A 22,597-nucleotide genomic window follows, 5' to 3' on the forward strand; every position below is an offset into this window, starting at 1 on the left:
TATATGTAGAAGACTAGGGTTGTTTAAAACGTGATCCCACTTATTTAGTAGGGAATGAACAGGGAGTGATGAAACTTGAAACCTTGAAAAGTTTGCACTTTAAATACCTCTATACAAATTCATACTGGGAAATTAATCGTCGCCGTCAGTCGCATGACTCTCTTATTGGCTTTCAATGGTTTTTAAAAATAGCTGTCAGAATCCTCAGTTCCAGGGGAGGTGCGATTCCTTTTTGATTATTGGAAATGTATGATAAAATTTTGAAATGCTGTGGCGAAGAATTGTGTGCTTGAATATATGGAAATATTTTTACAAGGCATAATTTACCAGCTAATGATGAAATGGTATTCCCTCTTATAACAAGGCATTTACTTCTATTGATTTGGACAGAAAATGTAAGTATAACTAGATATAATTATTATTCACCAGGAAAAGACGTGAATAGCATTTACCTTTATATGAAATCGTTTTAATACGCTATGAAATATGTTACATCTCTTAGATATGTTTACAACACATAATTTGGTGATTATTTACTTTTGATCTAGCTACATTTGTTGAAGAGATTAACAATTAAAGGTCATATCTACATAGTTTCTGAATTTTAAGGAGTGGGGGACATTTATTTCATCATTATGTCGCATAATTGGTATTTTTTATTGCTTTTGAAATCAATTGACCCAGAACATCTTAAAAAGACATAAACATCGTAAACATATTTTGCATTCGATCTATAGAATTTGCTATTGGAGTCTAACCATAAAGGAATACATTCCATTAATCCCTTCTGCCTGGACGATGAATGTAGATCCTGTATCAGGGATCAATACTCTTTAGGATCACCAGAAGTTCTGTGGAATGAGAAAATGGGGAAATATATTAATGTCTTTTCAAATTCGAACAAATGTGACGAAGTATTCAAATGAAAACTGAACAACCATCGCGGGCAATATATTAAACAGACCTTGTATCTGTAGTTTGTACCTTAGGACATCATCATTTGGCTCTTATAATACATGTTATTGCACTGTTTAGTGCTTATTTTATGATGAGGTATGTACATGTAATTTTGCATGCGTTTGTTTTTTCTGAACATGCCATTATAGTCCACCTTACCCCTGTTGATTTCCTTATTAATTGCATGAAATATGGTGTATCGAACAGTAATCAAGCTCGAAGTCCATTGAAACAATACAAATCGGGAGCAGATCAAATTTTTAACATCAGAGGCGGGATTTGGTTGAGGAGTAAGTATCCCCTGTCGACAAGTCACACCCGCCATGTGCTCCTTGTCGTGATCGGGCAAACGGAATAATCCGCAGACAATGCAGTATTTAGAAATGGCCTAACAATTAATGCTGTGATTTAAACGATATATGGATACGAGTAGCTGATGCACCATTCCTAAAAAAAATAACCATAATGTTACGCCCACTTTCAAATTGCTCAGTAATCTTCCAATCGCACATTTTTCTGTACTTGTCATATAGTAAGTAACTGCAGACAAGTAGCAGTCGAGTTGTCTTTTTGTGATCGTTTCTAAACAATAATCAGTTAGTTTTCAGCATTACAGAATGTTCTTTTTTGCATGCTTTTTAAAATATTTTTGATCGGTTGAGATAAAAATCACTGTATAATACTTCGAATAATTCAATAGTTTATTTGTAAAACAGTGAACATTTTTACATTCTTATTAAGATTAATTATGTCTTCGTTTTCAACTTTTATATGTACACCTGAAATCTTAGATTGTAATTTGCCATAAAGATAAAATAAATTTTTAACATTGTTATTATTAAAAGAGAAAGGAAATAGGTTTTACGGTAATTTTTATTATTTTGATTGTGTAATTGTTCTTCTTCACCCTACAACTATAGTCCTGCTGGACACGTTTTTACTGGTGACATAAATATAGTTAATAATGAGGACTTTAAATCACTTATTTTAAAAGGGCCAAATTAAGGGAACCCCTATATTTCAACTGGAATCATAATTTCATAAATATTATGAATTCTGTGGATGATTATTACAGGCGATGGGCCAGACATTAAAAAGAAGACCTTGACACTTTGTCAGAATGGATTAAATGTATCAGATATATGTTAAAATCTAGCATTAAGCGATTGAGGGACAATATGAAAACTATTCTTCTTTGTTCAGTAATTCAGAAGTGAAAAAAGAATTAGACGATCAGTATGTACTGGTCCCTGCTAACAAAGCAGGCAACAACATTGTCTTTGTTTGCAAGACTCATTATTTTAATTGTATTTTAGAGGAACTGGGATTTAATTCTACAAGTGGTAATCATGGATTGGGTCAATTACATAGGGAAGTAATTAATTAAATTACAATTACTTGCCCAAAACCTTCAATTAAATTTCCATTATCATTATAGGAACTTTGAAATTTAATTAATTAAATTACAATTACTTTGCAAATGTAATTAATTAGATTAAAAATTACATTAAGAAATTTCTTTTTTTTTAAAATGAGTCATGACTGTTCCTTTATATTCATATCAAATTCAGTTATTTTTTTTTTCTTTTTCACATTAACATTGTTTAAATGTTAATTTAATTCTTACATATTGTGTCCCCTAATCTACATCTATCGGGTTGAAAGATTTTCCTGCCACAATGAAGATATTTTCCACTGAGGCATTTGTGACAGGAATACATAGATACTGACTAGTAGCGAGTTAACTCATGTTTTACCTTAAATCATGTATTTCATTTTTAAGCTTTCTAATATATTTATGCAAAACAATGGATGCATTTTGCCTTGATGTTTCTTTTTTTCATCATCCTAAACAATATCTCAAAATGTTGGTATTTGGCATATATTGTGTGTCAATTACCATAATTTTAAGTCAACTTATGTATAAAACTACCAATAAGTAAAGTAAAAATGGTGTAAAATATATATTTAGGTTCAGTGTCAATATGTACATGACCTTAGGGCAATAATTAGCATATGTTAATCGCTTCTAACACAAACTGAAGATATGGCAAACAAAGGATTAGAAGCCATTTAACTAGGTATTTTAAGTGTCAATTCAAAAACACTTAATCAAAATTATTAATTTTATTTGTATATTATACAAAGGAAGTTCCATTTAATTCAAAAGTTTAAGTTTTAAAGAAAATGCGTGAGGAAACAGCAATTCACTAAAAATTGGAAATATGTGAATTCCTTTTTAAAAAAATTATTATATAATAAGATGTTTTGTCAAAAAATAAGTTTAAAATCTTTCTTGCATAATGTGTATAAGATTGGGAGGGAGGGGGCATTTTTCATTTATTTATTCATAACAGTGTAATTGAATGTAATTGAAAAGTAATTGTGAATTACATGTCTTTTCTTGAAAGTAATTAATTAAATTTCAATTACATGTAATTGAAAATTTGGCCAATTACACATTACTTTCAATTACATCAAAATTTTTAATTAATTACTGTCAATTACCATTACCCCATCTCTGGTGGTAATCCAACTTATACCTATAGCTCCCTTTCTAAGGAGGAAATTCTTCAATATCATATGTCAGTTTTGAATATTTTTATTATTCCCAACAACCAAAATGAATTTGAATTACCATATTTATATTGGAATCTGAAACTTCATAAATATCCTTACAAACAAATACAAACAAAGACACATAGCGGGTTCAAGTACATTTGTAAATGTTCTACCAAGCCTATTTCTTTACTCCTCACTAAAATATTAAAAACAGTGAAGGAGAAACTTCAGGAGTACTTTGCAACAATACATTCGAGAAGTGGTGTAAACCAGATGTGGATACTTAAAAATTCCAAGGAACTTTTGGAATTTTGAAATCACAAAATTTTACCAAAATCAATAACATCAAAACTTACGACTTATCAACTCTATATACAATCATTCCCCACGATAAATTAAAGTCCAAGATTTTTGACATCATTGGCAGCTGCTTTTTCAATAAAGATGGAACTCGTAAATTTACTTATCTTGTCATTGGTCATTTGCAAAATTATTTTGTTAAAACATTCTGATTTTACACACAAGTACTCCGAAGTTGACATTAAAAAGATGCTTGAGTTTCTGATTGACAAAATCTATGTGGTTTTTGGAGACCAGGTCTTCCAACAATCTGTTGGAATTTAATGGGTATCAAAAAAAAAAAAAAATAATTGCGCCCCCTTATTTGCAGACCTATTTTTGTATTATTCATATGAAGCAAAATTTATTCAAAATCTTATGCATGAGAAAAAGAAAACTCTTGCTGTTGCCCTCAACTCGACATTTAGATATATCGATGACGTATTATCAATTAACAATAGTTATTTCCATTCATATGTCAACACGATATATCCCAGTGAGCTTGAAATAAAACATACCACAGAGTTTGATACATCTGTATGATATTTGGATATTTTAATAGAAAAAGACGTTAATAGTAATCTAGCAACAAAGCTTTATGATAAACGTGATGACTTTAACTTTTCAATCGTCAGCTTCCCTTACTTACGCAGCAATATTTACATTTCCAATGTCTTTGTCCGAGATAAAATTACAAATTGTAAAAATACTTTATTTCTACATAAATCTACTGGTTCATCGATAGGCGCGGTTAATAAAAATCACGTGCGGGGCGGGACAAAGAGAGACAGAAGCGGGGCTGTTAGCACGGGAATTTGCAGAATCAGGAGCATGTAAATATAAGGAATAACTGTCAGATTTTTTTTTGGATTCATGACGATGATCAATCGATTGGCTTGCGTGATAATTTTATGCAGAAACGCCTTCGGCGTTTATGCAAATTATCACGCAAGCCACTCGATTGATCACATCATGAATCCAAAAAATAAGACAGTTATTCCTGAAATATACCTGCATATTGGGTTTATATATCCCTCAGTGGATTCGATACGCAAGAGTATGCTCTACGTATGAACAATTTCTAAAAACGAGGTAAAGTTATTGTCAAACAAGTGGATGAAACAAGAATATCAACAGTCTCGTTTAAAGTCATCATTTCGTAAGTTCTATGGTCGATATAATGACCTTATCAGCAAATACAATCTATCATTAAGTCAAATGCTGACTGACGTTTTTCATACTAATTGTTAGGCCAGTATTTACACACTGAATTGTCGACGGCTTTTCCGGTTATTTCCAGATTATGACGAGGAGTACACGGCGGGTGTGACCGGTTGGCAGGGGATGTTCACTCCTCCAAGTACCTGATCCCACCTCTGATGTTTTAGAGGTCGTGTTTGTTCTTCTCTTTATTTGTATTGTTTGAATGGACTTTTGGGCTTAAATACTGTTTCATTGTGCTAAAAGCGTTGAGTCAATATTTGCCCTAACAACAGATTGTGTTTGCTAACGAGGTCATTTAATTGACGATGAAATTTGCGAAATTGACTTTAAACGAGTTTGTTCATAGTTTTGAAATAGCAGCTTATTTGTCAGTAGCCCAGCTGTTTAGAAATCGATCGTACACAGAACACGCTCTCGAATGAACTGGGAGACATAATTACAAATACAGATGATAATGGCATATTGCTACATAATAATAATAAGTGTAATTGGCGATAGAAGTTACTAGTCTGCCACCAGTGTCTTTATATAGTAAAACATACAAATATGAAACGGAAGGGTCAGATTCTGTGGTGTCTTTTGTCAATGAATCTGTTGTAGGTCTTGACATCCAGTACTCTGGATGACATTTTACTGTCGAAATTGAGGGATCGTGGACTACTCGCTCTGGAATACACAACGCTTCACCATGATTCTGACTTACTTCGGTAACAATATATACTGAAAGTAGGAAAAGACATTAGCTTTAGAAGGCAATATGTTCTAGAAATAGTTATTTATATAAAAATAAGGACCTGAAATAATTGTTAAGTTCTAAATTTTTATTCTTTGGGAAGTTTCTATACATTTGCCTTGAAAACACAGTGCATGTCTCATTTATTGCATCTATTAACATAATAAAATTTTATTAAATAAATATAGTTTAAATACCACAACATACGTAATATTGATGCAAAAACCAATGCAATATATATATATATATATATATATATATATATATATATATATATATATATATATATATATATATATATATATATATATATATATATATATATATATATATATATATATATTTCAATTTAATTAAAAGGAAAAGAGATAAAAGAGAGGCAATATCCACACACTCGCCAAAGCCAGTTCAAATGGCCTTCACATATGCATCGGAGAGGTATAAACTGGATCTTAGCACCCCGCAGCAAATTTTACATCCGTATGCCGAAATTCTGACTTGGAAAAATGGATCGACTCTACAGTGGAAAGACGCTCACCCAGACTGCTTTCTTACCGGAATTGTGACGTCACATCAGGGTATAGCCAGCCTGTCTGTCTGTGAAAATGTGGTAAGATAATTTATATTCTAAAATGGGGTATGAAATGGAGTGTAGTGAATATTGAATATTCCATTTCTGAAAAATATGAATCATTAGTATCCAAAGGCAATTTTAAATTTCGATGACTTCAATGATATATTTTAGGTCGGGATTGTTAAAACTGAAAGGTTTACATTGTATCTAGAATGCGAATCAACTGACAACTTTACCCACGCCATTGTTGGGCGTCAAGCAGATGATACAATCTCTATTTCTTTTGAGTCTCTAACAGGTATGACATGTTATTCATTTAAATTATTTTAGTCAAAATAAAATCTTTTGAGAAAAGCAGACATGATTTTTCATTTTTCATTCAAAAATGAATTGCAGAAAACTTGATTGAACATAATAGTAGAAGCAGACGTTCGGTATTATCACATAACATAACGATAGAGTTGGCGGTTTACACGGACGCTGCTTACACCCAGACCATGCTGGTCACAGAATTCTCTCAAAGACTTCAACACATTTTACTCAAGTATCACGCTGTGTGTATTCTTTTAGAGTATCATCAATGTTATATTCTAACAATTGTTAAAAAGAAGAACTTGGTTAGGTTTGCAATTCATCATTAAAATATAATGTTAAGGTGGAAACATAGTCACGTAAAGAGAAAGAATGAAACATAAAAACTTTGATTATAGGTTCAGATGGAATGGTCAAGAAGCGACATGTTGGGATTTAACGTACAACTGCTGTTGAAAAAAGTTCAGTTCTTTGAAACAAACCCGGTATGACTCTTGAGCTAGTAGACCTTTTCATTCCAATACTTTTGAAACAATCATTTTTTAATTAGCCTCAAATTAATTAAAGAACATGAAGCAGTATTTTTGGGCATTGCATAATTTTCTCCGTTTAAGAGGTAAGGAAATAATGAAAATAATTTTAGGTAGGAATCATTTAAATAGAACTTTATTTCTCTGGACATGTAGATGATTTTTAGAAAATTATTATAAGGTAGAAATCCTTTATATCTTTGGTTTTTTTTAGACATGGTATAATTCGTCTACATCTCGACTTGGTAACGTTCTCTACGATTTCTGCTTAGGCACATTAAACAGTGGATCGTACGACATTCGTTACATGCATGTTGGGTAAGAAAGTCAACTGGTAAGACTTAATAAATAAAGAGAATGATTCATGGGGTAATGCTTTATTTCAAGCATTACAGAAATATAGGAATGCGCTTTGGAGGGAAATCTTGCCTGCCTGTTTTGGCAGATGCTTATTTTTACAGTTTCCTATTTTGACAGTTTGTTGGATTTAGATGTCACTGGTCGAGCATACCAGAACTCTGTATGTGACCATAGATACAGCTGTGGTGTAGACACTTCAACAGGGGCGGCCAGTTTCGCTGCTACTGCACACGAGATCGGGCACCTGTAATTGTTTTATGACGTTTATTGAATGTAATATCAAGCTTAATTAATAAGTCTATTAAAGGCATCTAAATATTGTTTAATTCGAAAATTTCAGTTCTGAATAGTAAACGTCTCTTCAGTTTTTTTAAAATGTATTGTTCAGCCATGCTTTATATTGATATGATATAGAATGGGGATGTACCATGACGCTGATCGCGGATGCAGCGGAAATGACGTAGGCTTAATGGGAGGATATGGCACTGGTTGGAGCAACTGCAGTAAAGATGACATGGCCAGTTTATTAAAGTACGTTAACTGAACAACCATTTATAATATCTTCATTCTTTTTTTTTAGTCAGGTGTATTGTATGGTTTCCTTTCAAATTGTTTTGATATTTTCAAATTTGATTGCATTTAAGAACAAAGTAAGAAGGGTTACATCAGATGAATTATTTAAAGAAATATCTCAAATATAATTATTCATATTCTGTACGTTTCTCAAGTTCAGCAAATAAAGAGTGTTTATGGAAAGAAAACGTTCCACTGGATGAGGTCCCACAGAACATAGTGAATCAAAGTCTGGTTCCAGCCACACCAGGTATCTCCGTCAGTGTGTCGTCCAAAACATATCTGGAATAAAATCGCATCTCTATTCGTTCCAAATTAAATAATTTGAAATAATTTTCTGTCAGTTTGTGTTCTACAAAATTAATATCTGAAGAATAATTGTTGTAAATTCTGGTTTATTTTGCAGGACAGAGGTACTCACCTGATCAAGTCTGTGAACTGAAATACGGTGTTGGTTATCGTTTTCGTAAATATCCAAAACTTGGGGTATGAACATAATTTAGTTTTTTTTTTTAAGTTTTCCTGCATGGAATGATTCTTGCATGGATTTCTTTTACCTTGGTCAACTGTATACTGATTACTGTAGATAATATGGATTGATTTTCTTAATACAGGTCTGTGTTTTGTTCAGCTGTGCCAATCATAACCTTCTCCAAGTCAATTATGGTCAAATGTTCAAAGAACATACCTCTATATTTGGAATGTATTGTGCGAAAAATAAGGTACCATCTACAATTCAAAAAATATTCGTAGAAGGAAGTAATATATTTTATATCAAGATAAATTTCATACATTTTAAGAATATTCTTTGCTATAGATTTGTTTTAAAATGGACTGTGTTGATGCCTCAAGTGCCAAACTGAGCAGCCTGGTAGAGCGCCAGGGAGGGTGGAGTCAGTGGGGGGCCTGGACAGGGTGCAGCAGAACCTGTGCGCGGGGCGTCAACTACAGAAGACGGAAGTGCGACAACCCAGCGTTAGTATCTAAAGATAACGGCTTTTTTAAAAATTAAGATCTGATAACAACATTTTTTTGGATATAATAATGTCTTCACATCTGTATGTACATGCATATTCGCGCCTAGGTAATGTGGACGCTTGTGTTTTCTAATCCAGATTAACGAAGCGTCTGCATTAATGACACATACTTTGTAAATGTAAATATTAATTGTTCTCAAATTGAAAGTGAGTCGTCCGGATGAACAAGGTTCCACTGTACATATTTGGCATGTCGGATTCATACAAAGTATTATATCTTGCAGTCCTATTAACTTTGAGGGTTGTGAGGGAGATGCGTACGAAGCAGTGATTTGTAATACAAAGGTAAAACAAGGAGGAATTCTTATCACATTCTTTTCAAATATGAATCGGATAAAATTGTGTTTGAGTTAATAAACCGTTCTGGGTCGATGGAATTGGCAATTGTCTTTATTAACTACTTTGATGTAAGGGATGTAAGGGAACTTGTCTCTTTATGCTTTTAGCCTTGTCCCAATGACAGTACTGACCAGACCATTCTGAGGAACCAGCGCGCTGGAGAGACGTGTAAAAGACTGAGAGACAACAATGTCATCAAACCCGATCTGTACATGGAGACGGGGTCAAGGTACTCTCATACAGGTAACTTTCTGTGTGCATGAATTAGTTTTACAACGAGACAGGGTCAAGGTACTCTGATACTGGTAAATATCTGTATGAATAAATTCCTTTTTCATTATACTATGGTGTACTAAAGTAAATGACTGAAATCTATAATAACTACATTACAACAAGCACATTAAATGTTTTTTCCCAATTCCAGCTGATGGTCAGTGTGAAGTGACCTGTGACCCCACCCCTGGTCACACGATTCCCTCGTTTACTAGATTTGGGTTTATGCCAGACGGAGTGGCCTGTGTTGGGGGAACAAGCACCTGGGATTTAAACAACTGGCCTCGACAGACTGGATCCTACTACATGTGTTTAGACGGTCTCTGCCAGGTAGAGAAGAATCCATAATAGGTGGTTCATGTAGTTCGGCGCCGCTGAAGGGCCAGATGTAAAATACATGTATTCGTTTCGACGAATTAGAAATTTATTCGAATAAATACGTATATAATTGCTCAAAGGAATTAGATATTAGTTCTGCGTTTGTACAAATAAGACAACAGTTTTTTGTTAAATAACTAATATGTCAGATCGAAAATTTGTCCGTAAAAAGGAACCAATTCATCCGAATGAATGTCTAGTTCGTCCGAAAGAATGATTTTTTTTCATACCTGGCCCTTTAAAGGGCACCCTTCATAAAATAATTGACGCAAGCAATTTTTATTTTAATCGTATACAGAAATTCAGCTTAAGAAAGACATTTACTCATACGGCAAAACAATGCCACTAATTCGAATGAAACACAACCTGTTCATTATAGACCTATGATTGCTTTTTTCACTTTCGAATAGGTCAATGACCTACTTTTTATGCTAGTGGCCTCTGTGTATTTCTCCAATTTTCCTATGTAAACTGTTTCTTTGCAAAACATAACACGTAATAAAACTGAATGGTGAAATATAAGGAAATAAAATATGAAGATAACGAACAGTATTCAATCTCGAAAGTCCAATGAAACGAGACAAATTTGGAGCAGAGAAAACACAGACCCCAAAATTTAGATGTGGGATCAGGTGCCATTGAAGAGTAAGCAATCCCCTGCCGACCGGTCACACCCGCCGTGTGCTCCTTGTCATAGTCGGGAAAAAAACCGGAAAAATCCGTAGACAGTTCAGTGTATAAATAATGGCCTAACAATTAGTATGAAAAACGCCAGTCAGCATTTGATTGAATGATAGGTTGTATGTGCTGACAAGGTCATTGTATCGACCGTAAAACTTGCGAAATGATGACTTCAAACGAGACTGTTGACATCCTTGTTTCATCAACCTGTTTGTCAATAGCTTGCCTCGTTTTAGAAATTATTCATACGTAGGGCATGCTCTTCGTATCGAATCAACTGAGAGACATAAACCCCATATGCAGGTAATAAGGGTATATTGCTACATAAGTTATTGAAGTTGACCATTTAAAAGTTGAAGTCGTCACGTTTACCAGAAAGCTTTGTTGTTAGGTTACCATTAATGTCTTTTTCTAGTAAAATATTTAAATATGAAACAGATGTGTCAGACTGTGATATCTTTTATTTCAAGCTCATAGGGTATATATCGAGTCGACATATGCAAATAAGGTTATAGTGTTGCTAAATATAATATAACAAAAAGAGTTTGAGCAATAAAAAGTTCGAATATTCTCTGTCAATTTACTGAATTCAATCCATATTTAATCTAACATTTATTTTAAAAAAATTGGAAATTCCTAACTTTTCATAGCTTCAGTTATAACTTGTATTGCTCTAATTCTGATGATATGAAAATTATATGAGGTCAGTTATCAAATTATGCTGTCTGGAATGTCTTGCATTCACAATTCAGATTTTCTCCATTACATGCCTTTCAATTATTTGAAATAATACGATAGTTTTTAAAACATAAAACATGTATTTGCGATACAATATTTAAACAAGAGGCCCATGGGCCACAGCGCTCACCTGAGTCAATATGGCCCTGCTGTTCTTCGTCAGCAGATGTCTTCTCCTATATATTCATATGTAAAGCTTTGATCGCCCGTTCTAGGCATACCCTAACCCCAGGTGCCATGTTTTGAATAAAATTGAATCTAAACTTTCTGAGGATGCTTCTATATTCATATAACTAATCATAGTTTTGCTGTTCTTGAAAATGGAATTTTAAAGATGTCTGCCACTCTACCCTGGGGGGGGGGGAGGGGGGGGGGGGTTGGTTCATGATTTCAACAAACTTGAATCTACACTACCTGAGGATGCTTCCATATCAATATGACTAATCAGGGCTTTGCTGTTCTTGAGAAGAAGATTTTTAAAGATTTTTCCTATATAGTATATTCTTTTGTTAAACTTTGATCCCCCATTATGGCCCCACCCTACTACTGGAGGATGCCTTGAACAAACTTGAATCTACAATACTTGGGGGTGCTTCAATATCAATATGACTAATCATGGGTTTCCTGTTCTTGAAAAGATTTTTTCTATATATTCCTATGTAAAACTTTGATCCTCATTGAGGCCCCACCCTACCCCCGGGGGTCATGATTTCAACAAACTTGTTCTGTAGAAGAAGATTTTTAAAGAATTTTCCTAAATATTCCTATGTAAAACTTTGATCCCCCATAGTGGCCCCCCCTTACCCCCGGGAGTCGTGATTTGAACAAACCTGAATCTACACTACCTGAGGATGATTCCTCATCAATATGACTAATTGTGGCTTTGTTATTCTTGGGAGGAATATTTTTAAAGAATTTTCCTATGTATTCCTATGTAAAACTTTAATCCTCATTGAGGCCCCACTATACCCCGGGGGGTCATGATTTCAACAAACTTGAATCTACACTACCTGAGAATGATTCCATATCAATATGACTAATTGTGGCTTTGTTGTTCTTGAGAAGAAGATTTTTAAAGAATTTTCCTATATTTTCCTATGTAAAACTTTGATGACTATATATTCCTATCTATGACCGCCCTACCTCAGGGGTAATGATTTGAACAAACTTGAATCTACACTACCTGAGGATGATTCCATATAAATATGACCAATCAGGACTTTGCTGTTCTTGAGAAGAAGATTTTTAAAGAATTTTCCTAAATATTCCTATGTAAAACTTTGATCCCCCATAGTGGCCCCACCTCACCCCCGGGAGTCGTGATTTGAACAAACCTGAATCCACACTACCTGAGGATGATTCCATATCAATATGACTAATTGTGGCTTTGTTGTTCTTGAGAAGAAGATTTTTAAAGAATTTTCCTGTATATTCCTGTGTAAAACTTTGATCCCCCATTGTGGCCCCACCCTACCCCCGGGGGTCATGATTTGAACAAATTTGAATCTACACTATGTATTGAAGGTTTCACATAAGTTTCAACTTTTCTGGCCCAATGGTTCTTGAGAAGAAGATTTTTAAAAGATGACACCAACTTTTCACCAATTCTTAATTATCTCCCCTTGGAAGAGGGTGTGGCCCTTCATCTGAACAAAGAATCCCCTTCACCCAAGGATGCTTTGTGGCAAGTTTGGTTAAAATTGGCTCAGTGGTTCTGGAGAAGAAGTTGAAAATGTGAAAAGTTTACAGACGGACAGACAGACGGACTACGGACAAAATGTGATCAGAAAAACTCACTTGAGCTTTCAGCTCAGGTGAGCTAAAAACCCATAGAAAACCAATGTTTAGGAAAGCATCCCTAGAAAAAAAAAAAAGGTTACAGACTGAACATTAAAAAATTTAGTTCATTTTTTTTTTTTTTTTTTTTTTTTTTTTTTTTTTGCATTATCATAAATTCACATTTTTTTGCATATTTTCTTTGAATTGTAAAGTATTAAATTTTTATATTGCTTTTCATGTATTACAGTTATTTTATTTACGTTTAGAACAATTTTTGATTTAAGATATTGTACTTTTAGCAATCCTTTCTGTCAATTGAAACACTGAATAAACTTTATCTTTAAGTGTGCAACAATCGACATGATTCTCCAAAAAAAAGTATAATATTCATAAATGTACTAGCATTATATAAAATTGAAATATGAGGAAAAGAACAAATTTTAAACTCCAAAGTTCCGGTATGAAAGTAACAATGTATAATACAGTAAATATTCCCGATATTTATCAGAGGTTTGGATGTGATGATCGGCTGAATGGAAAAGTTCTTGATGAATGTGGCGTATGTGGGGGAGATAACTCTAGCTGTACAGTTATCTCTGGAACTGACATAAAACAACAAAATCAAGGTAAAATACTACATCTATAGTGTCAAATATTTCGGGAATTCTGAAATAATTGTTGGCTCTCTTTCTTGTTTTGTTTCAATCCAATCAGGTGAACGCCGAACTATTGCCATTTTACCTAATGGAACCTTCAATATTCAGTTCTGGTTTTCATATAGAGACATGAAACAAAACTTTTTAGGTAAGAACTCATTCCAATATCAATTTTTATGCCCCCGGATCGAAAGATCCCGGGGGTATATTGTTTTTGTCCTGTCTGTCTGTTTGTCTGTTTATCTGTTTGTTTGTCTGTTTGTCCGTTTGTCCGTTTGTCTGTCTGTCTGTTGTCAACTTTAACCTTGCCCATAACTTTTGATTGGTTGGAGCTATGACTTTCATATTTCACATGTGTATTCCTTGTGACAAGATCTTTCTTTGGGTGCCATCATATATGACCTTTTGACCTTGACCTTGGAATTTGACCTACTTTTGCAAAATTTTATGAGACTTTAACCTTAGCCATAACTTCTGAACAGTTGGTGCTTGGGGTTTCAAACTTCACATGTGTATTCTTTGTGACAAGGCCTTCCTTTGGATACCAACAACTTTGACCTTTTGACCTTGACCTTGGAGTTTGACCTACTTTTGAAAAACTTTAACCTTGGCCATAACTTTTGAACAGTTGGTGCTTAGGGTTTCAAACTTCACATGTGTATTCCTTGTGACAAGACCTTCCTCTGGATATCAACCACTTTGACCCTTTGACCTTGACCTAGGAGTTTGACCTACTTTTGAAAAACTTTAACCTTGGCCATAACTTTTGAATGGTTGGAGCTAGGGCTTTCATACTTCACATATGTAATCCTTGCGACAAGACCTTCCTTTGGATACCAACAACTTTGACCTTTTGACCTTGACCTAGGAGTTTGACCTACTTTTGAAAAACTTTAAACTTGGCCATAACTTTTGAATGGTTGATGCTAGGGCTTTCATACTTCACATATGTAATCCTTGTGACAAGATCTTCCTTTGGATACCAACCACTTTGACCTTGACCTTGACGTTTGACTTTTATTCAAAAAACTTTAACCTTCGCCATAACTTCTGAACAGTTGTATCTAGGTCTTTCAAATTTCATAGGTGTATTCCTCGAGACAAGACCTTTCTTTGGGTATCAACATTTCTTATCTTTTGGCCTGGATTTTGACTTGCATTTGAAGAAACTTTAACCTTCGCCATAAGCTGCCTTACGGGGGCATCAGTGTTTCACAAACACATCTTGTTTTAAAGATAAATGATGGAGAAAGATATAACCTACTACATAAGCATGTGTTCCAGAGTTATATAACAGAAATGGAGATGTCATTCTCGCGAGCAGAATACCAAGCTCCTGGAAGTGGGACACAAGAACCAACCCTGTTGAGTTCGCTAATACAACGTGGTATTACTTTTTCCATGATCAGTTTCTCAATGCCAAAGGACCCCTGTCAGAGTCCTGTGAAATAAAGGTATAGATTACAAATTTGAAAATAAAACTTCCTTTAAATAGTATCAGCATATTTCTTTAAAACGACATGTTCAGTCAAGCTTCGGTTATCCGGTAATCATGATTATTTACCTTCCGGACGAAATGTGTAAGGAACAAAATCATTTACATGTACCTTAATATCTACCCATTATTAAAGTTACGCTTCAGTTAAACGGATGCTCGTTTTAATCCAGACAATTTTCTTGAGAACACAAGTGTCCGGATTAACGATATTTGACTGTATATTCCTTTTTAAAAAATCTGTTGATTACTTTTGTTCTCATAATTTCAGTTGTATCAACATGATGAATTCAACAATACTGGTGTTCATTACGCCTATTCGGAACCCCAAATAGGTGATAATTATATATACATTCACTATACATGTAACAGCACCATGAAAAGATGGCTTTTTAAAAAAAAAAGTATTTTCTTGTTATAAAGTATTTACATTTTCATTAATTTGTAATTAGATCAAAAAAAAAAATCTTCCAAATATGTTATAACTAAATTGTACATGGATTTGCATTTATCCCTTTGGGAACCCCTAAATACTTCTCAAATGACTTCTCTATATATTTCTGTAAAAAGAGTTTTTTCCTCTTGTATTTTCTGTTTCAAAACAAATTATAAAGCAATTTAAAATCTCTGAAAATAAACACGTTCATAAACGATTTTACTGTATCCTCAGGTTTTTCTACCACAACACCACCAACAGAATCGTCAACAGATCTACATGTATCTACACTGGAAACATCTACAAACAGACTTCTGACAACTGATATTACAGGTTTGAGGATTGTTTTTATCGCTTCAGCTGTCCATAAAAGACTTTCTTAAGACCTTTTCTTTGGCTATGAAACAGAACATTCATTTTAAATCATTAAAATTCACTGAATGAAATTTTAAAAAAAAAAATGTACGTTTTTGTTTTTTAGATTTAAGTAGTGAAGACACATCCACGTCCCCGGTGACCTCTGAAACTGTATCACTGGAAACAACTGAGGGTACAACAGGTAACAAACTGTCAACCGAAAGTATTGTGATGAAAAAAGATGTTTAAAATCACAAATTTAATATGTTAATAGTAAAGTTCGTGTACAAATCTTTAATGAAATAAATGTAATGAAAAGGGTGAAGATAACCAACAGTGATCAATCTCAAAAAACCTACAAACAATTCAAATCGGTGAACATGACATAAGACACGGACCCCTGGGAATTCTAGAGGTGAAATCAGGTGCCTAGGAGGAGTAAGCAACCCTAGTCGACCGGTCACACCCGCCGTGAGCCCTATGTATTGATCAGGAAGACAGAATATTCCGTTGTCAAATTCAGTATAAATAATTGAGATAAAATATATCAATTAAAAAGCGACACAATGATAGGTTATATTTACTAACAAAGTAATTGTAACGGCCATAGAATATACGAAATACTGACTTTAAATGAGATTGTTGAAATCATTGTAACATCAACTTATCTGTCAGAAACCTGCCTCGATTTAAAAAAAATGATCGTACTCAGAGCATGCTCTTGAGTAAACCATGTACAGGTGATAGCAGAATATAACTCCATAAATAAGGAAAGGCTAAAGTCATCTCGTTAGTCATACAGTTCAGTTGTTAGTTGGCCCTTATCGTTTATATTTAGTAAAACATCCAAATATGAAAGAGATGTGGCAAACTCTGTGGTGTTTTTTTTTTTATTTTGAGTTCACTTAGATAAATCAAGTTGATATATGAATGGAATTAACTATTTTCAATTGATAAAAACACCACGGATTTTTTTTTATTAATTTGAATAAAATCTGCTTCATAGGAATATAAAAACAGGTCGGCTAAGAAAGAGCACAGATAGTGTCCATCCGAATTCAGTTTGTTGAAAGACCTGGTTTCCAAAGACTACATAGATGTTTCCAACGAGGAACTCCAGCATATATCAACATCAAAGCACTTGTGTTTAAAATCAGAGTTATTTTTAACAAACTTTTTTATTCAGGCTTCAATAGAACATACACATCCAGGACAACATCCACTCCGTCTATAGAGACTTCAACTCAAGAAACTACGTCTTCACCCACAACAGAAAGCGAAAAAGGTGTGCCATGAATCTCTAAAATATGATTCTAGTAATTGGACTTCTTTTCATTTAGAATGAAAGGACTTTTAAAGAGCGCCAAATTTTTAAAAATTTTGATTTTTCTAAGGCTCACACAACTGATTCAGTTAAATTCATTACTTAAAAAGAAGTCTCAATGAAATGTTTTATATACTTGTAATTGAATCTTGTCTTCATAGGACTATTTTGATTCCTTGAAAATCGGACCATTTTAAAATTCCCTCTCGCACAGCATACTGTACATTTTAAATTAAAAGATGAGAGTACAGCAAAAGTTAGAAAATATCAAGTATCCAATGAATTTACCGTCTCTTGGTATATATGAGACTTAATTGAATTTTCCTTGGGGCAATCGTATCTTAAAAAATTATCAATTGCTAATTAATCGACAAAAATTGGTGAGATGTACACTCCTCCAATCCGGTTATGGAGGTTGTATATATCATTTTATGTTTGGGAAATACTTGATTTTGCACTTATTCCCCCTTTTAATTGTTATTTATATATTTAAGTTAAATTTCAATAACTTTTTTTCCATGTTTATTTATTTATGTTTTCCATAGGTTCAAGTATTACAAAACATACTGTCACAACAGATTCGGCAACAAATACAACAGTATCAGTAACGTCGTCCCACACAGAAATAACGACAGACGACACAGGTTACAGCAGTACAATCGTTCAAAATATTCAAAATCATTATTTTTATATTATTTGTTGGGTTTAGTGATACTTTCCATTTTACTGTGAAAACAGGGGCGTTTTTCCTTTGGTTTTCGTAGTTAAATGTGAAGTAAATGAATTATTTCTGTCATATCGGATAGAACAAAAAAACATAATTGATCTTGATAAATACCCGGTACACCAGGACTGAGGGTAATGATTGATGATTTTATTTAGGTTCAAGTAGTTCAGACCTATCTACAAGAACACCCCTACCATCAACAGTAACCTCGGCGGTCACAACAGAGGCTAAATCAGGTTTGTAACAAAATGCCAACCCATTCTAAGGCTTTGTAAACCAAAAGTTATAAATGCCAACCCATTCTAATGGCTTTGTAAACCAAGCGTTTTAAATACCAATCCATTCTAAAGGCTTTGTAAACCAAGCGTTATAAATGCCAACCCATTCTACTTTTTTTTTTATAAACCAAGCGTCATAAATGCCCACCCATCTAAAGGCTTTGTAAACCAAGCGTTATAAATGCCAACACATTATAATGGCTTTGTAAACCAAGCGTTTTAAATAACAATCCATTATAAAGGCTTTGTAAACCAAGCGTTTTAACAAAACCATTTGACTTATACTGAGAAATAAATACGAAATGGCTTCATGTAAACCTTTTTATTCAGATTCAAGTAGTGCGTCTTCAAGTACATCCACCACACCACTAAAGACTTCGACTGTGGGAACTACAACCTTAGACACGACCCCGGGTAAAACAGCTTCTATATCATTAAAGAAACACCTGATAAAACTGAATCAGGGATTAAACTAATTTAGGATTTGAAATTTATCTTTAATTATAAAAATAATTTTGCGTTAACAATGGAAAAATATTAACGTTGAACAATTTAAATACAGAGAGTACTTATAAGCAAGAAACGAAAATTGATTATGAGACCATGTGTCATTGCGTACCACTGTTTGTCACAGGATGCTCAAAAGAAACAACTCTCCGAAATATCAAGGGTACAATGGTACCCTGCATCACTGTTAACAAGACATGTTTCGCTTTGACAGGGGCATTTGATTTTTTGCTCAAGGACCAGTGAATGGGGAAGGTGCCCATCATCAATCGTGTGTTTTTCTGTCTGTAACAATTTTTCTTGAAAGGCTAATTTTCAATATCGATATGATTTTTAGAAAAAATGGTACTCAAGTAGATTACTTTATGACACATAATATTCAGTTCTAAATTTCAATAAAGTTTGAAGAAAATTAATCACACGGCGGGTGTGACCGGTCAGCAGGGGATGCTCACTCCTCCATGGCACCTGATCCCACCTCTGATTTTTGGAGGTCCGTGTTTGCTCTGCTCCTATTTTGTATTGTTTGATGGACTTTTGAGCCTGAATACTGTTTGTTATCTTCATATATTTCATACTAAAAACCAAGTAAACAATACAAGTTGTGAGAGAGCAAACAGAGACCCCTGAAAATAGATCAGGAGTGGGATCAGGTTCCACTGAGGTGTAAGCATCCATGTCGATTGGTCAATCCGACGTGACCCTTTTGTCTTGAGTAAGCGGAGTAATCCGCAGACAATTCAGTTTGAAAAAAATGGCCTGACAAATTAAGAACGCAAGTCAACATTCGGTTTAATGACGGGTTGTATTTGCAAACAAGGTCATTATATCAAACACAGATTTTGCGATATGTTGATTTTAAACCAGATTATTCATACCATTGTAGCATCAACTTCTTTGTCTGTAACCTGCCTCTTTTCAGAAACGGTTTGTACATAGAACATGCTCTTGTAAATTGAGAAACATCAAGGTAATTCTGTAAAATTTAAACCAAAAATAATAATTGAAGTCTATGTGCAACTTTCCCTCTCCATTATTTTAAGTGAAAAACAGTAGAGCTTCAATCTAATTGGAAAAAAAATTGGGTTTGTTTTTTATTTATCCTTCATTTTTTTATCTGATTGTTTTTTAAGTTATGATTTTGTTTACAGATGAATTCAGTGAATTAAGAATTATCGGAATTATCACCGGAGGTGTTTCCATAGTGTGTGTTGCTTTGATTGCTATTGCAATAGGCTGCAATCGCAATGGTTCCTGGTGCGTATATTATACATCAATCAAAACAAAATAAAGTGTTCGATCCGCTCACATATCTCATTTCAATAAGATATTCATCCTTTCACACGACTGTAGTGGTTTGAAAGGTGAGCTGATCAAAGTATCATATCGTCAATTTTGAATTTACTAGGTGGAGATAAATGCAAAATATATAACATGATAACTTGTAAATTTTGCATTTACCTCCACCTAATAAATTCAAAATTTATAATATGATTAGGGAACAAAGATATGCAACTTTTCGTTGTTATGAAAATTCATGAATTATATAGAGACGAAATATTGAAACTCCTTCATCGCATATTTCATTACCGAAATTGAAAAATGTAGACATTTTCATTTTTGCTGCGTTATGTTAAGACATAAAACTTGGCAATTAGCAATGCAAAGAAAGTATCTTAAATGATGAATAAATAAAAAAAAATACAAAAATGAATATGTACCGTAGATGAATGATAGTCATTAAATGAGATATATTTTTTTTCTTTTTATAGGTGTAAACCGAATGGGAAGCACCGGGAAATCTACAGAGTGTCTGGGCATTTTGATGGATCCTCCAAACCCCTGAGTCGGGATTCCTATAGAGATTACAATGATATTTAGTTCTACTTGAAACAATTATTGAACAATAAAAATATAAATAGAATGTTTTTGATAAAATATTTACAAGAATAATGTTACTTTTGTTTTTGTTTTGTATTTGCATTTTTCATACATTTATATTTTTCAAATTATTTTTTGTGATTCTTGTGTACAATTATTTGTACATTAACATGTAGTAAAGTAGATCCTGACCTGTTAAATTAAGATAAACATTTTTTAAATAAAAGAAATAATCAAACTATCTATACTATTTTCCTTACAAGAAGATTTTAATGTCCTCAATTTCTCATTTTCCATCTGTCTTTAAACTATTCACATTTTCGAATTTTTCTATTGAAACTTATGTGAATAATTTATTATATAGTGTAAATTCAATTTTGTTCAAATCATGACCCCCAGGGATAGGGTGGGGCCACAACTGGGATTCAAAGTTTTTCGTAGGAATATATAAGAAATAATATTAAAAATCTTCTCAAGGACAGCAATGCGCAATGCCATGATTAGTCATATTGATATAGAAACCACAGGTACTGTAGATTCAAGTTTGTGCAAATCATGACCCCTAGGGGTAGGGTAGGGCAAAATGGGGGATCAAAGTTTTACATAGGAATATAAAAGAAAAAAATCTTCTTATGAACAGCAATGCCATGATTAGTCATATTAATATGGAAGCATCCTCAGGTAATGTAGATTCAACTTTGTCCAAATCATTACCCCCCCCCCCCCCTTTTGGTGGGGTAGGATGGGGCCACAATGGGGGATCAAGGTTTAATATAGGAATGTATAGAGAAAGATCTTTTAAAATCTTCTCAAGAACAACAATGACATGATAAGTCAAATGGAAGCATCCTCAAGAAGTGCAGATTCAAGTTTTTTCAAATCATGACCCCGGGGGTAGGGTGGGGCCACAGTAGGCTTTCAAAGTTTAATATAGGGATATAAAGGAAAATATCTTTTAAAATCTTCTTAAGAACAGAAATGCCATAATAAGTCGTTTTGATATGGAAGTATCTTCAGGTAGTGAAGGTTTAATTTTGTTCAAATCGTGACCCCCAGAGGTAGGGTGGGATCTTATTTATAAAAGTCTTCCAAAGAACAGCAAAGCCATGATTAGTAATGTGAATATGAAAGCATTCTCAGGTAGTGTAGATTCAAGTTTGTTCAAATAAAGACACCTTGGGTAGGTTTGGGTCATAACTGGAATCAAAGTTTAAAATAGGAATATATAATAGAAAAAATCTGATGATGAAGAACAACAGGGCCATATTGACTCAGGTGAGTGTTGTGGCCAATGGGCCTCTTTTCTATAAGTGTAATCTATGTAGATTTCATTAAAATGACTTTATTGTAAGCCAAATATCTCTACAATGTAAATTCTCGTTTTAGAAAAAATGTAAAAATGAATGAAATTTGCTGATAAAACGTCAACCAATCATCACTCCAAGTTCTTTGGTGTTTTTTTTTTCTTTGTTTTTTTTCTAACATTCATATGTAAAGTTGCTTGACTGTGTTGAAAGTCATTTAAATACACAAACACAGGAGTTGGT

General features: G+C 33.6%; 1 protein-coding gene across 1 annotated transcript; it reads left to right on the forward strand.

The window, feature by feature from the left end:
• The first annotated feature begins 177 nt into the window (after positions 1 to 177).
• Positions 178 to 21,237, forward strand: LOC133172206 (A disintegrin and metalloproteinase with thrombospondin motifs 5-like). The gene is made up of 28 exons (XM_061307052.1): positions 178 to 395; positions 5,683 to 5,789; positions 6,176 to 6,425; positions 6,561 to 6,687; positions 6,786 to 6,943; positions 7,100 to 7,186; positions 7,446 to 7,549; positions 7,709 to 7,837; positions 8,006 to 8,122; positions 8,320 to 8,414; positions 8,571 to 8,650; positions 8,779 to 8,886; positions 8,982 to 9,139; positions 9,426 to 9,486; positions 9,648 to 9,783; positions 9,965 to 10,143; positions 13,898 to 14,015; positions 14,104 to 14,193; positions 15,330 to 15,499; positions 15,812 to 15,875; positions 16,211 to 16,309; positions 16,458 to 16,535; positions 17,520 to 17,618; positions 18,203 to 18,301; positions 18,540 to 18,620; positions 18,993 to 19,076; positions 20,321 to 20,426; positions 20,942 to 21,237. Exons 1-28 carry the CDS (start codon positions 342 to 344, stop codon positions 21,048 to 21,050), a joined length of 3,147 nt encoding a protein of 1,048 aa, XP_061163036.1. The 5' UTR covers positions 178 to 341; the 3' UTR covers positions 21,051 to 21,237.
• The last annotated feature ends 1,360 nt before the right edge of the window (positions 21,238 to 22,597 follow it).

This window comes from Saccostrea echinata, unplaced genomic scaffold (genome assembly GCF_033153115.1).
Source record: "Saccostrea echinata isolate AGI-Se365-2 ecotype Australia unplaced genomic scaffold, CSIRO_AGI_Sech_v1 ptg000054l, whole genome shotgun sequence".
In the NCBI taxonomy this organism is placed as follows: Eukaryota; Metazoa; Mollusca; class Bivalvia; order Ostreida; family Ostreidae; genus Saccostrea; species Saccostrea echinata.